The following is a 15,794-nucleotide window of genomic DNA, read 5'->3' on the forward strand; positions in this document are numbered from 1 at the left end:
CGGGGCCGCTGCAGGCGAGCCATAGAAATTTTTTTTTCTTTTATTTACTTCTACGGGCCGTGATAATGGGCTGCAATCTAGGAGCCCAGATTGCAAATTTTTCGAACAAAACACCAAAGCCCAAAGGGCTGGTGTTGGACTGAATGCAGCAAAAACCCTAATGGGTTCGGGTCTGAGGCAAAAAAAACATCCCAGTCGGAGCTGGGTGTGTGTCGCCGGGGAAGAACACTGGTTTTGATCGACGGCGCCATGTCAGACAACGTTGCCACGGTCAAGGCAAGCCTGTGGGTTGACAAAAACTCAAATAGGAACGGAGATTTGAAAAAAAAATCTCGACATTCTTAAAAAAATCTCGACTTCGAGTCATCGACGACATGAACCAAAGATTCGAGACAATGGCTGCAAGCCATGTCGTGATCGAGAACAAGGACACCATCGATGGGTGTCGAGTTTGCTGAGTTTTTGAGGCTCGGAGCTTCTGGCTCCGTGGGTTTTCTGGGGAAGAGGAGAGCTGCAGACTCTCGGATTTGGGTATGGAATTGGATGCAGGCTGCAGGCCTGGCTGAGGGACATTCTGGGCCATCGCAGTTTGCGGGCATGGTGGCTTGGTGCAAAGACACAGGTTCGAACAGAACCCTAGTTCCCAATTCCAATCTTTTTCCAATTCAATTATATTATATGCATGTATAATTCAATGAATCACATATTTACGTTGATGCATATGCAAATAATAGTTTCAATGCATGTACATATGTAAGATTCAATTCATGGCAAATATCAAATTCACATAATTGCAGCAATTTTGGTTATGAGGCATACACAATTTATGTAGAATCTAAAATACGTTAAACGTAAAGTTGGGTCATGCATCATGGTGAATGTTCATGCTATCAGGGCTTCAAAAATATCGAGTTAAAAGCCGTTGTTTTAGAAGAACCTGATTGCGTGATGATATGAATGAACTGGTTTGATGCAGAAAAATTATTTCTTCAATTTCGGCTTTCATCTTCAAGCTTGTATCACGTTCAACATAAGAAGAAAAATAAATTGAATCAATAAAAGAATATGAATTCAATAAAATTAAAATTTAATCAATTAAAAATAATTGAAACGTAATACTCCCCTGATTGAAGATGAATAAATTCCCTTTAAATTCTTCTAAGCACAGCGTGAAGAGCGTGCTGATAACGTGTTGTGGCCTATATTTAATAGATAGGTGCGGCAAAGAGAAGAAGAGAGAATGGAGAATAGGTTTGAGGAATTGTGTGTTAATTCCCCAGTCCTTGTGCCTTTATTTATAGTAATTAGGAGGAGAGAAACTTGCTCTCCAAGTAATACAAAGTATATTAGGAAAGATCTTCTAGATCCCAAAGGATTCCTATTTTATCTCTACTTAGGATTTACACAATCACATATTGATAAGAACATATGTCACAACAGTATTTCTTTTTTTTAAGCACGATTCATGTGTTTATTGACAATCAAATGAATGAAAAAGTAAGTAGACCCCATTGATTTTAGGTATAACATGCAAAAAAAAAAAAAAAAAGTTAAGTAGATGCCATTGATTTTAGGTGTAACATGCTTAAAAAAATGGAACTTTAATGAAAAGTTCCTAGTACTGTTCACTTTAACGAAAAACCACATTTTTACACTAAAAATCCAATATTGGTATTATTCACTTTACCCTTTATTTTGTTCTTATCGTTAAAACTCAAAGTTTTCAAGCCCTTTTCATTAGCTTTCCTAAAAAAAAAAAAGAAGTTAAGGAGATGCCATTGATTTGTCAAATTAAGTTCTTTTTTTTTGTCTAATATTTTGATTAACCAAAGTGGTATGTTTTCCCCAATATATCACTTCCATCGATTTTTTTTTGACAAAATTAAGCTATTATTGTTAAATTATACATTAGTAAATTACACTAACTAAATTACAAAGGATCAAAGGTTTGGGATCCTGTCGACAGGAATTCAACATGAACATGATAATAATAAACTCAAACAATACACAATTCAATTGTCATCGACCTGCGGGATTTATTGCTTGAATGGCTGCACAGGACTGAAGTCGGACGAGACAGCAGCACCATTAATTCTCTGCTTGACTCTTGAGACTGTGATATGATTTAGGCGGAGGTTCAGGAATTGTGGCCCCTTGTGTTGTGCTCTTGTTGTAATTTTGCTGTTGGAATTCAGCTGCGTGTGGTGACTGGTGCCTAAGGATTCAAGTAGATTTTTGAATTTTTGGTCAATATGATATGGACTTGATCTTAAAACTATAAATGTTGGTGCGTAAGCTAGAATTTTGAAATTGGTAAATTACATGGACTAAATTGCGAGATATAAAACTCTGGGGATTGAAGTGGAACATCATCAAAATTCAATTAACTAGCATCGCACTTTTGAGCATATTTTTGGTGTGCTCCACTCCCCTGGGCGATATGGGATGCCATACCTAAAACACCAACAAATATGTTATATATCAATGTATAAATAAATTGAAAACGGACAGATACACTATATGAGATACCGTCCCGTGTTTCTGGTGCAATGAAAAATCTCTCTACAGTTTGGCCTCTTTTTATTGATTAGTTTATCTAAATTATCTCGTGGACTGTGTAACAGTGTTCTACATATGAACTATTATATATGACCAAAGAAAATATTATGGTAATTCAAGCAAAAATTATTGTATTATTTTTTAAGTAATAAAGAAAGTTAAACTACTATTTCATTAGTTTAGCAAATAAAATAAAATAAATTGTACTAATGGTTTCCATAACTTATTAGGAATTTCACTTTTATCCATGTAGGTTTGTTATGTTGTTCTTTTATTGGGGATTGGATCCTCTTCGAGGCAATGCCTCGGGATCCTACTGATCGGACAACATGGACCGTTGGATTTTGATTCAACAACTACAATTATTATAACTTTAGAGAGACCTCCCTGTTTGTAACTATTTGATCAAAATCCAACGACCTATGTTGTCCGGTCAATAGGATCCTGAGGCATTGCCTCGGAGAGGATCCAATTCCCTTTTCTTGTAGTTTAATTTTGTTAGCATTATTAATCCAATCCGTTAAATGAGGCAAAATCCCTTTCAAATTGGATTTTTGAAATGAGAAGATATGAACAAAAAATGAATGACAAAGCAACTTTGTTGACAATCAAGACTAAAGTTAAAAAAGAACAACGGACGAAGATGCAAGAAAGTCAAGATTGAAAGCCAAAATTCAAATAAATTACGAGGATGATTAATGTTATGTGGCTAAAAAGTAACACGTGTATTTTTTTTATTATTAAAGGGAGGGAAGAGAATTCGAAAAATTTCGAAGATCGTGTAATCATGTTCTTTTATCGTACATCTTGCGATCATAAATTATTTAAAATTTAAAATTTAAAATTAAATATAAATAGTTACTAATGAAAATTGACCGCATAATGTACGATGAAAAAACATGATTACACGATCTCCGGAGTCCCCAGGAAAAGGATATCCTTTTCCAATTCGAAATTGTTATATTTATTAAGATGAGAGAAGAATTTCGAACCCGAAAAAGTAAGTAAATTTTTTATTAAGATATTGGACCATATGCAATAATTGTATTTTTTTTAACAAACGATATTATCTAAACCAAGAAAAAGAGTATGGGCTTAACCTCACAATGAATTAGCAATAATATGGTTCAAATTCGCATGTACTGAAAATCAAATATAAAACCTATCACTTACAAGAAACTATTTTCATCAGCATTGGGTGAAAATTCAAGTAAACTACGAGGACTTTTCCAGTAAAAACTTTAATTTGTTACCAAGTCAAGACACCATATATATATATTGACACAATCTTTCGGAGAATGTTTGGGTTCTTGCTTCCACCCCATTGCAGTTTTCCCATTTTCTTTTCTTGAGACGGGTGTGGGGATCGGAGGTGGGAACTTAATCACAATGGTCTTCGCCCTCGTTCTTTGACTCTTCCATTCGATTCATTCCATTTCCCCTTCCCAACTTTTTATTCCCTTTTCCTTCTGGAATTTCATGCGTTTGTCCTCTCCCTCACGGACTGCAAATTCCACGACCGTCCAAGAAAATCCACACCTTCGTCGTCTTTCTCCTCCAGGCTAATCGCAGATTGGCTACACAGTTTCGAGTCTCTCCGCCATTAATGCGAGTTTCTTCTCACGTGTGTCTATTTCTCTCGTTACGTGAATAAACGGAGAAAGAAGAATGATTCCAAATCCTTTTTGATAATCCTACAGTTTACCATTTCTCCCTAAAGAAATTCCGTTTCCGATCATTTAGAAAAACACCCGTTTGAATATCTGTTCGTATTGGATCGAGGTTTGGGGTCCGATGGGTTGCGCAACCTCGAAGGAAAAGCGGTGCCGGCACTGCGAGAGCGCCTATTCTCCGATTTCCCGAAGCTACTCAATGGACGTCCACCACCCGCCGCAGACCAAAGGTGACAGCTACCATGTCGTCGCCCTCACCTCCTCCACCTTAGGCTCTATCAATCGCCCTGAAAACAGAGTAATTGTTAACGGATGCGATGATACCAACAATAAGAAGGAGAACCTAATCGGTTACGGTCGCGAAAAGGATAATGGACACGAGAACAAGGAATTCTCAATGGGATTGATCGAAGCCAAGACGTGGTCGAACATGATCGACGCGAAAATCCCAAAAATAATGCCGAAAACACCCACCAGGACGCCGCCGGGCGAGCCGGAGACGATCAATACATGGGAGTTAATGGAAGGCCTCGAGGACATAAGCCCTCTCCGGTCACCAGCTAATCACCTCCGGAGCTTTTCGTTCCACGTTGTTCGGGACCCGTGTCCGAGGCCGATTTCCCCTTCCGACAGCCCGAAATCGAGGTTCCAAGAAAATGGGAACTCCCCGCCTAAGCCGCAGCCCATGTGGCTTCAAATGTCGGATGAAAATGGTCAGGTGAAATCCAATTCTTTGATTGCGGATTTTGATCCGGATGTGATATCCGCGTTTAGGAAATCATTGTCGGAGATCAAATCAGAGGAAGATCCTTCCGATTTAGAGCATTTGGTTGTCAGAAAGGAGCCGGCTTGGGCCTGCGATGACGTGTTGGAGGCCCAGGACAAGAAGGACAGGGACAGAGTGGTGTTGTACTTCACGAGCCTCAGAGGGGTACGAAAGACGTACGAGGACTGTTGCCACGTTCGGGTGATACTGAAGGGCATAGGGGTCCGGGTGGACGAGCGGGACGTGTCGATGCATTCGGGGTTCAAGGAGGAGCTGAGGGAGCTTCTGAAGGAGGGGTACCATGCGGCTGCATTGCCCAGAGTGTTTGTGGGGAATAAGTACATTGGTGGAGCTGATGAGATTCGGCAATTGCACGAAGACGGGAAGCTCGAAAAGTTGCTTCAATATTGTGAAAAACTGGATGGCGGAGGTTGCGGCGGCGGCGGTGGCGGTGGAGTTTGTGATGCTTGTGGGGATATAAGGTTTGTGCCATGTGAAACATGTTCAGGGAGCTGTAAAATATATTACGAAGACATTGATCACGACGAAGAAGAAGAGGAGGAGGAGGAGGAGGAGGCGGAGGAGTGTGAATCGGGGTTCCAACGCTGCCCGGATTGTAATGAGAACGGCCTAATACGCTGCCCCATATGTTGCTATTAGTCCTGAATTCAGGTACTCATTAGTTTTGACCATTTTTGTGCTTATTTTCCTTCCTTTATTTTCGTGAGTTGTTTGTTGTACAGTAAAGAGTTTTGGTACATTTGATGAGAAAAGAAAAAAAAAACTTCAATGGGAAATAGTGGAATAATGTTTTAAGGAGAAGCAGGTTCCCTCAACCTATATGAGAATTGTAACACTATGTATGATCCTCTACAAGAATGAAATGCATAATATTATCAGATATTTGTTCTTGTTTCACTTCCCTAAAACCCCGATATGACCTATTATAAAGGCAACTCTCACGTCAAATGAGACTAATCAAAATATACTGTTGTGAGAAGTTCTCGATGAATAACATGGTTGGTTGCCTCAACACAAATTTTTCTCCTTCTTCACCATCTTTCAGAACTTTCTTTTCCTAATTACCAGTCACATTTCATGAAAGTAGCATCTAACTTAAAGTTTATGCCCAAACTGTCATCGACGACAAATCTACCCTACCACCTATTGTACAACCATTGACACCTATGAATTTTGTTAACGAGTCCCTCAACTTCTTGCTTAGGTTTCTTAGTTAGGACCATCAAACAATGTATACATTTATCTCAACATTCAAAAATTTGAGTGCACTCCCGAGCATCTCATAAATAATCTGAATATTTCAGCCATTCGATCTTAGTTTTTATACTTTTAAACAAAAATTTGACAGTTAAACGTAAAAACATCTCATAGATACGTACCGTAAAAAAGTACATCCACGTTGGAAATGGATCATCTCCGGATCCATTCCTCATAATCCATCAAGTCCGAGGATCCGAACCATTAAAATTTGATCTAACGGCTAAAGTTATTATAATTTTTAAAGTGGACCCCTACTTGTAACCGTTTGATCAAATTTTAATGGTTCGGACCTCTAACTTTGATTGATTAGGTGGAAGGAATCCAGAGATGATCTCTTTCCCTCCACGTTAACCCCATATAAAGGGCGCTGCAGTTATAAAAGGGTAGCAGAATTGCTAGAGTGCTAGTGGTAATGCAGGCACATTGTTTCATAGATGTGGACGGCTGTGCACTCATTAGCACAAACTTCTGCACATATATATTATAGAAGAAGCAAATATAATTATAGTTAAGTGTGAAATTGTGGCATGTTGGTCATTTGGTTGAATAATTTATACTCAATAATATTTTTATGGTGTATTGTATGTATAGAAGTAGTTGGCTTCATCCATCTCAGAGATGGGAAGGATCATCCAACATCCTTTGATGCTTCATGCCAAGCAAATTAGGTGATGAAATCATCGAAGGGTCAATGTCGGCGAAACAAAATAATGTTGAGTGCCCTGGTCAATCCACCGTGTTTCGACTTCTGATCGGTTTGAAATTAGTGGCTATTTTCACAGATAAATTATAATTTGACATGCTTTATAAGAAACTCAACAATATTTCACATATCAACTGCCTTAGATCATTTCTTTTTACAAGGCTACTCAACAATCAATAAGACTAAACCATCATGAGCTGGTCTAGTGGTTGGGACGAATTCAATTTTCAAGTCTGTCTTCCACATAACAAGTCTTGAATTTGATTTTTAGTGTTGGTGAATCATACAATAGTGGTTCGAGAAAAGTTGAAATACCTGACCTCCGAAAAAATAAATTGACATGATAGAGCCACCAACTTGTCCCTTTTTCTTAAAAAAAAAAAAAACCAATAAGACTATCGGGAACTTTAATGAAAAGTTTTCGGTACTGTTCATTTAACGAAAAACCATATTTTTACACTAAAAAGTCAATTCTGGTACTATTCACTTTACCCTTTATTTTGTCTTTATTATTAAAACTCAAAGTTTTCAAACTCTTTTCATTAGTTTTCTATAATACTTTCACATTCTAAACCCAAGGAAAAGGAGTACGAATTATTAGTAATATAAAATAAAATATTCTGAAAATTCGATTCTACAAAATAAAGAACTGATTAATTATCTTAGCTGTGGACTGGGGGACTGGGGAGGACGGCTCTAACCAAATTAAGAGATATACTAGGCAGAATATAATAACATGACATGGTGCCATGTACATATGGTGGTGCAACTAAGGGACACCAGCATAAGACAAATTAATCTCAATAATGAGTGCCAAAAATGTTGCCATCTCAACTTCGATAATCTCATCTTTCATCGTTTGGGCAATCCAAGTCATATTAGGGTTTTCAAGCGAAGATTTTTACATATAATTGAGATATATTATTTTAAGTCTACAAAACTTAACACGTATCTTTTTTATTTGAGCACTCATCACATGATGAATGTTGCAAACTTCGCTCATGACATTGAATTCTCTCATCTTGAGGCCCTTAACATAATGAAATTGTTTTGGTTATGGTGATCCGATCACATCATCAGTAACACATTCTCATGAAATTATAAAATTATATTTTAGTCTCATCAGCTCTACATTAACCTTACACGATGTAAGAACTGTCATCGTTAGACAACACTACTATTATTTCTCTCGAACATCGAAACTAACAATTGGCTACGAGACGCATGCAATCAAATCATATCAATTTGGGTTGTTAAAAATTAGAAGCCACATTAATGTGGTGACAAAGGGATAGGAAGAAAAGAGTGTTATGAACAACTGTTTCTTGTCAAAAATATTATGGGTTTGTTTGTAACTACTTTTAAAATGGGTGAAAGTACTTTTAAAGTGGCTAAAAGAGTTTATAATAAAAACGAATCGGTATTTCTTGTAGGAAGCACTTCAAGTGCTTTTGGAATCCAAAAACACTTTCAGTCATTTTAAAAGTGTTTCTAAACAAGCTCTAGGTCATTAAACAGCTGAAATAAAACAGTCCCAAGAGTAACGACATTATCTAAAAGTTGCATTTGGGACCAGTCCTCTGTCCTCCTCTATTTGTAAAAGAAAATTGAAGAAGAAAGTTGAATCTTCATGTATTGTTGGATCGATAAGGTTGCCCCATATTCGGCGGATTCCCTGGAAAGTGATTCCCATAAGTGAAAAGGGCGACAAGTTCCAGCATTTTTGCTTTCTAGTTGTATGATATGATTTGGATGATGGGAGTTTTAGAGCTCGTTTTAAAATACCTTTAAAATGATTGAAAACGTTTCTGGTGAAAATGTTTCTAGGACCAATTTTCCATAAAAATGCAAATGAATCCTCAAAATGCACTTAAAAGTGATTCTTGCAAAAAGCACACAATTAATGTTCCTTGCAGGAAGCATTTTAAATGCTTTTATAACCCAAAAATATTTTCGCTAAAAGCACTTTTAGTTATTTTAAAAGCACTTCCAAACAAGCTCTTACACAACCATGTTTACAGTATACGTTTTCCTCCTAAACCAAACAATGCTTAGGAGGAGCAAAGTCGGTGGACGTTCACAGTCTGCCATCAAGCTGAGACCTTATGATCCAAAAACCAATTGATTAATCAATCTCATTAAGCATGATTGTTGTGGATTAGGGGGATGGAAACACCTCATCTCGACTGCCTTGTCACACCACCCGTCCACTTAAAACAAACAAGGAGGACTTTTGCATTCGAGTTCACTAAAATGGGCCCGAATGCTGGAATCCCCCAGTTGTATGTCTTGGGGCAAATGAGTGAATATGATAGGACAACTTGTTGAAGTTTATGATGGATTAGGGCATCATAAACCAAAGAAAAAGAAAGGAAGAATTCTAAATTAAAATAGCGAATAGGAAGTCAAGGATTTGCGGAACTCTAAGAGCAAGTCCACACCAAGTGTTTGGGAGGGGTGGACTTGCTCTAAAAACGGGGTAGGAGATGTGTAGGGTGGTGGCACAAATCCTTGGGCGTGGGTTTTATTTGGCCGAATTCTTAGGTGCACATGTCATATGCGGCAACACATTCACAAAAGGTGGGATCGAGTCGCCGTCTTCTGTGGCAACACATCACAAAAAGATAAGATATGAATTTCAGTGTAACTATTTAATTAGGGCAAATCTTACATCGAATGAGATCAACGTAAGATCAGATGAGACTAAAATACATCAAATCTTATGTTTTTGTAAAACGTGTCATATCTTAACTATGACATAATTTTTTTTCGAGAGTAGGACACCATGCATTTTGACCCACCCGCTTCCACCCGAATGCACAGCGTCCTGCCTGCCGCAACCTACAACTGCTCCGTAGATGGTGGCTCAAAAAACAACATGACTTTAAAGTGGAACATCACGGAGTCGTTTGGAAGTAAAGACTTGGGCAATAATAGCTGCTGCAATGCTGAATACGTGTATAATGATTGTTGGCAGATGAAGAACATCATAAAAAAATTAGGAAGTAGTTGATGGGGAGGCAGAGGGAGTTGGGAAGATTAAACCTTTATTACGAAGACTAACAACCACAATCTTTGATGAAATTAATAATGTTTGAAATATTTTAACATTAATTGTGGTGGTTAACTAGAGTCGAGTCTCAGTTGCTGATCATCTACCAGGGTGCTTGCTGATTGCTTGCCTTCCAAGAATTGTTGGTTTGAATAATCGGGTCAAAAGTGTGGATGGAGCATATTGAATGGGTCGTCTTATTAGGGTCATCACCAATTAGATTGCTTTCTGTGTTCATGCAACAATGTTTTCACTAAATTAATTACTTTAAACCAAATAAACGTAGAAAAACTGGCATGTCATGACTTCATATTCTCTCTCTTTATGTTGAAATTATCGGGTGAGGCGAGAGATGAAAAATTGGAAGTTACGAATCGAGAAAGTGAAAGAAAGAATGGGCGTGAGATCAACTAAGAGGATGATTGAACTAACTACTGAGGTTAAGTTTTTTTATTACAGACTTCAACGTGGAACGCACGATTTTTTTTAAAATCCATACGTGTCAATATACTCAGAGAAAGCAAACTTTTTTTTGTCAGCAAAGCAAATTATGGCCGATGGTTAGTGTCATTTGTAGATAAGAGCAGTTAGATCATTTAACCTAATAAGATCATTTGTGAGTAATGACTTGTTTAAATATGTAACTTAAATGTGCACTGGATAAAGCTTGGCTTGGTATTATTTAACACAAAATAAAATCATAAAAATTATGAATAAAAACGGCCCATTTGTAACTTTGGGCTTAGGCCTCATTCTGTATTGGTCCGGCACGAGATAGCTAAAATTTTCCGGTTTTTCTTCAGTATGTGTTCTTAATAAGTATCAAGTACAACGCTTTTTACATATCGGAGTGGTACATTACACGTCACTTTCAACACTAAACACTTGCATGTGAGTACAGTACGACTTTAAACACCAACAATACCTCAGTACCTCGTAAAGAAGGAAAATCGAAGTTTTTCTTCACAACAATTTCTAACCTAGGTTGGCATGTAACAAAAGTTGATTTATTTGGAGAGAAATCGGTAGACACAAAACGTTCTAGACAAATGTTGGAGATTAGTTACCGCCATGACTACCCAAATCAGCTGCAGCTTTGCTTGCACGAGTCAATACATCTGAAAACCAAAGAGCTCCCTTAGCAAAGTAGCTGCTGTTGACCACAGCGCTTCCTGCTGCCACAGCTGCTTCCCCAGTATACGTAGCTGCCACCACCACCGCCGTTCCAGTAACGGTTGCAGCTGATTTGGTGATATCCGAAACATGGAACTTCTCGTCCACGGTTTTGACAACTTCCCTGCCTGCGTGAATTTTTTCAGTGAGGCCGATTCTGTCGCTGAGCTCACAAACCTTGGCTGCTGCAGTTGCTGAGAGTTGATGGGACTCGTCGAAAGCTTTGGCCTTGGTTAATGCGTCTTTTCCCAAAACATATCCCTTGGATGCCAGTGTTTTGACTACCGTTACTGCTTCTCCGGGGGTAGAGACGAACTGACTCGAGTGATAAGTCTGATAACATTGTACAAGATTTAAGAAATAATTAAGTTTACATGAAAGACTGTTGTGCTAAGCTTGTGCTGTGATAAATCTTCAACCAAAACAGTCCAAGTTGTTAATTTACACCTACCGTTGAGCTAGTATTGCCTTCGGGATAAGTAGAACCGTTCCAAGCATCGGATTCATCGATATAACTTCCCCAACTTGTTATGCATACACATTGATCTACGATCCTAGCTCCCTGAAATTTAAAAACAAGGAAGAAAGGAAAACTCAGTAAGCAACCAATATCAAATACCTGAGGCATTGTGACGCTAAAATTCATCCATATGAAAATGTAATCGTCTTTGTTAGACTGACATCCGGTATTCCTGATCTAGATTCCATGCAGGCAAATTTCAACAAATATGTGGGTTCTTCGCCATTTACTATCTCGACAAATTGTGCAATTCCATCATCAAACCGAGCATTATGCAATTCCAAGTTCGGACTGACTTATTATGGATCTAGAGACAATGAATCTCTAACAGAGAACGCAAACTACCAACTTGATTGACCGAATTAAGCATGAAAAGCAACTTTTGGGTTCAGTGACTGGCAACTTACGCTGAGTAATATCGCAGTTTGCAGAGCAAAAGCATCTCTGAATGTCACATATGCAGTAGAGGCATATTCACCGGATCTGTTATCAATAACAAAAGCATTCTCCCAATCAGATAATACATTCATTAAGAAAATTTAGAGGACTTAACTCGATTAACATTTGGAAACTAGAACTCGTGCAAACATATGACTTCATGTATCTCATGACAGATGCTCTTATATTTTCTCGCAAAGCAAGCTTTCTTTGAGTGAGAGCAGTTAGTTATCAAATGCGAAGTTTCTGCTGAAGTACTGAAAATAGTTCTTCATGTATACAAATGTTTACAGATTTTGTTACTATGGATGAGTGTTATGAACACAAAAATTTGGTTCGGTGAAAATCACAACAACGAACACAACTAAAAGCCAAAACAATCACTTCTGAACTTATGGAAATCTCACATCATACCATTGGTACCATTGTTTAGGCTGCTAACTTCAATTTCTTTAACAACTAAGATAAAGAAATTGAAGAGCCTTCACGAACGGCGTTGTTCCTTTTGACCAATTTCCAAAAACAAACTGCTTCTGACTGATTCAAGCAGTTTAAGGTGGATAAACCCCATATATAAACATGACCAAACAACCATTTTCTGAATTCAGTACAAAAACCCGGAAGCATTCTCAATAATTAGAAGCAGGGGAAAATGAATTATACGGTACCTGATGATTTCAACATGCTCAACTGCACCACAATGACCGAAAAAATTGTAAACATCCTCCTCTGTAGCTTTAGGGGACAAACTTGTAACTTCAGCGGTGTAACCACCCGGATACATTTTCCCGAAAAAACCGGATTGAGAGAACCTGGGAAAATGAAAGAACAATAAAAACCAGCTTATACAACAAAAATAACTTGGACTCACAACAGCATTTCACAGCAAGGCTTCAACTGTCATTGCATAGAATTCCTCAATGGAGGAACAAACGAAAGGGATAAGAATATTATCAGAAACAGATAGAAGGCATTGTCATGTTTCAATCCATATGTCATGTGATGATCATCCTTCCCTCTAAGTGGTCGATACTGACGAACATAATTTAACAGGAAGAACAAGAAAAAATTGAATGCTTCTAACATCAAGTGAAAGCCATGAGTTTTACAATGAGACCTTGATTACTCAAAAATTAAAGTTAAAACTTAAATCCGTCAACGCCATGTGGTGCTACTAATTCATGTGGCGGTGTAACAGTTACTCTGAAAATGCAAGCATAATTACTGATTATAATTCTGAAAGAAATAAAGAAAGAGGGCAATCCTCAGAACCACCAAAGAATGTCAAATTCCTAAGAAACCAATGTCAACTCGCATTATAGAATCAAAGAACGTCAAAGAATCATTAGTGGGAAAGTGATAAACTTGAGCTATGATTAATTGCCGTGACTAATAAAGTCAAAGCTGCCTGTTGACCGTAGAAATTACAAAACCTATGGCTGAGTAACTACTGAGCTAATTATGCTAACTACTCGCTACTAAGCTCGGTCGGGCGAAAGAGATGGATGTGATAATGTGGTGATGAAATGTATTGCTGACTTCTACACCGAGCCACTTCAGCCAAGGAAGGAACACTCTCGGCTTTGGGTTCTAAAACCTGAAGACAAGGTTATGCCTTGTGCTATAAAGGCACTATATTTGATTGCTTCAACTATATTCGTGCAAATATAGGTGCGCCAAATCAGTATCAGGCTGTAGGAACAAAGATACTCAAAGGAGATGAGTGTGTTTAAGGTAATAGTGGTTCGGCCGTTTGAACGCCGAACTCTAAAATGCCCTTATCAGTAAACAATCATAGAACACCTCACTTTGTTGGTGAAATGACCTTGTACGGCGAAAGAATCGTAGACTCTTTGCCGGATGAGACTTGGAGTTAACCACCTGAACTAAAAGTAGTGTTGTTTAACCAAATTGAAGGTACTCCTAGATCAACTCTCTACGGCTTCAGTGATGTTCACCCGAACTGAATATGTTGCCAGTTTATCAACCCAATGATGATTGAATGTGTGTAGGATTAGTGAAGCAGTTAGTGTTTTTCTTAGGGTATGAGAAGGTTTCGCGTAGAGCGTTTGTTTGTACGTTGAGTTGAAGGTCCTAACCACTTCTATTTTTAAGGACATGCATGCCTTGGTTGATAAGTTCCATAACCAATTCGAATTCGATCATACTATTAGAACTCTATCACTGATCAAGCTTCTGCAAAGCGTTAATCCTTATCACATCTCCACGACATAGTACGTGCAGAGCATTACCTAACCACCACCACATGCTAATCATCATCCCATCTTCGTCTAATCATTATTTAGATCAATGATTTATCTCACAAATAATCATATGGATTTGGTGGTTACAGCATGACCATTCATTGGTGATGATGATTATCCCTTTACAAGCCTATCAATCCAATCCAATGCACTGCATGCTGGCAAACAAGACTACATAGCAAATTTGATGGAATTGCATCACTAATTAACATAAACCACACGTGAATAAACACATGTATGGACCAAATCATCCCATTCGTTGATTACACCAAGACTACATAGCAAATTCGATGATTATCCCTTTACTATGATTATAAAAGAAATCATAATAATATCCACATAAAAAGTTACCTTAACAGTTCTTCCATCCAACGGCTTAGAACTTTGTTCATTCAACGGTCTTAATTCCACGAGGCCGATGGTGTAATATTGAGTTCAAACACTACCTTAATCTTATACTATGAGAATCTAATTCGAAAGATGATTCTTGTAATGACAATTGGGAAAATCAATGAACCGAAAACCCCAGATAGAAAAGTTCATAAATTTGATAATTGGTGCAGTTTACATACCAGTTCTTGAATCGGGAGCACTGTGAGAGGCTCCAACGAAGAAGAAGAGGAGCGTGGCGTTCGATTGCCGTTGGAGGAGCGTGGGCTAATCCCTTTGTGCCGCCGTCGGAGACCTTTACGATCCGATTGGCGGGGAATGATCTAGTTTTCTGTTGGGTAGAATAATCATAAAGCCAAAAAGGTTCTTTTTTCGTAAAATTAACAAAAAGAAATAGGTAAAAAGTGTTGACCAAATGAAATGATTCACGAAAACGGTGGCGTATTGCTTTAATGTCCAAAGATCGTTCTTTTTTTATTAAATGTCTAAAGATTGTTATTCGTTTGAAAGCAAAGTCCATGGGATACTATTTGGTTTTCCAATTTATCGTAATTAATGTTAGATTTTCTACAAGATTGAAGCCTGGTTTGGTACTGAGGGGCTTCTGAAAAAAGTGGGTATCAAAAAAAGCTAAGAGCTTTTTTGTATTTGGTAAACATTCAGCTTCAACTTTTTTTCACAGTTTTGAGTGAAAAAAGCCAAAAAACACAAAGCTGCAAAACCCAGCTTTGAAAAAACGGTTTTTTTTCACATCTGTTACATAAAAGTTTACCAAGCACTATAATACTTTTTTTTTCAAAAGCACTTTTACAAAAAAGTTTACCAAACACTCTGCTGCTTTATTTCACAGCTGTTTATTCTCACAGCACAGCAGAATCAGTTTTTTTTCAAAGCACAACAATACCAAACGAGCCCTGAGAGTCTTTGGGATTTCGATTCCAAAAGTAAGAAAAAGGTATAGAATTTTTAATGAGA

The 15,794-nt window shown here is 37.8% G+C and overlaps 2 protein-coding genes across 3 annotated transcripts; one reads left to right on the plus strand and one right to left on the minus strand.

Annotated features, from left to right (window-relative positions):
• The first annotated feature begins 3,859 nt into the window (after window positions 1–3,859).
• Window positions 3,860–5,901, plus strand: LOC103442338 (uncharacterized protein At5g39865). Its single transcript, XM_008381119.4, has one exon. It carries the CDS (start codon window positions 4,354–4,356, stop codon window positions 5,656–5,658), a length of 1,305 nt encoding a protein of 434 aa, XP_008379341.2. The 5' UTR covers window positions 3,860–4,353; the 3' UTR covers window positions 5,659–5,901.
• Window positions 5,902–10,809: 4,908 nt separating this feature from the next.
• On the minus strand, window positions 10,810–15,300 carry LOC103442337 (binding partner of ACD11 1-like). 2 transcript variants are annotated; one of them, XM_029107808.2, is made up of 5 exons: window positions 15,002–15,300; window positions 12,834–12,977; window positions 12,135–12,210; window positions 11,659–11,769; window positions 10,810–11,540 (listed from the first exon to the last, which is right to left on the minus strand). In XM_029107808.2, the coding sequence occupies exons 2-5, from the start codon at window positions 12,947–12,949 to the stop codon at window positions 11,094–11,096; spliced, it is 750 nt and encodes a 249-aa protein (XP_028963641.1). In that variant the 5' UTR covers window positions 12,950–12,977; window positions 15,002–15,300; the 3' UTR covers window positions 10,810–11,093. The 2 variants fall into 2 exon arrangements, with proteins under 2 accessions (XP_028963641.1, XP_028963640.2); XM_029107807.2 differs by lacking the exon at window positions 15,002–15,300 and adding an exon at window positions 14,781–14,866.
• Between the last annotated feature and the right edge of the window lie 494 nt (window positions 15,301–15,794).

Source organism: Malus domestica, chromosome 09, assembly GCF_042453785.1.
Source record: "Malus domestica chromosome 09, GDT2T_hap1".
In the NCBI taxonomy this organism is placed as follows: Eukaryota; Viridiplantae; Streptophyta; class Magnoliopsida; order Rosales; family Rosaceae; genus Malus; species Malus domestica.

Excerpts from the sequence above, each read along its gene's own strand:
- LOC103442338 (XM_008381119.4), top strand. The coding sequence starts at position 4,354 with ATGGGTTGCGCAACCTCGAAGGAAAAGCGGTGCCGGCACTGCGAGAGC.
- LOC103442337 (XM_029107807.2), bottom strand. The coding sequence starts at position 14,821 with ATGAACAAAGTTCTAAGCCGTTGGATGGAAGAACTGTTAAG. Across the intron at positions 12,978-14,780 it reads TGGATGGAAGAACTGTTAAG|GTTCTCTCAATCCGGTTTTT; the intron begins GTAACTTTTTAT and ends TCATTTTCCCAG. Across the intron at positions 11,541-11,658 it reads AAGGCAATACTAGCTCAACG|ACTTATCACTCGAGTCAGTT; the intron begins GTAGGTGTAAAT and ends CAATGTTATCAG.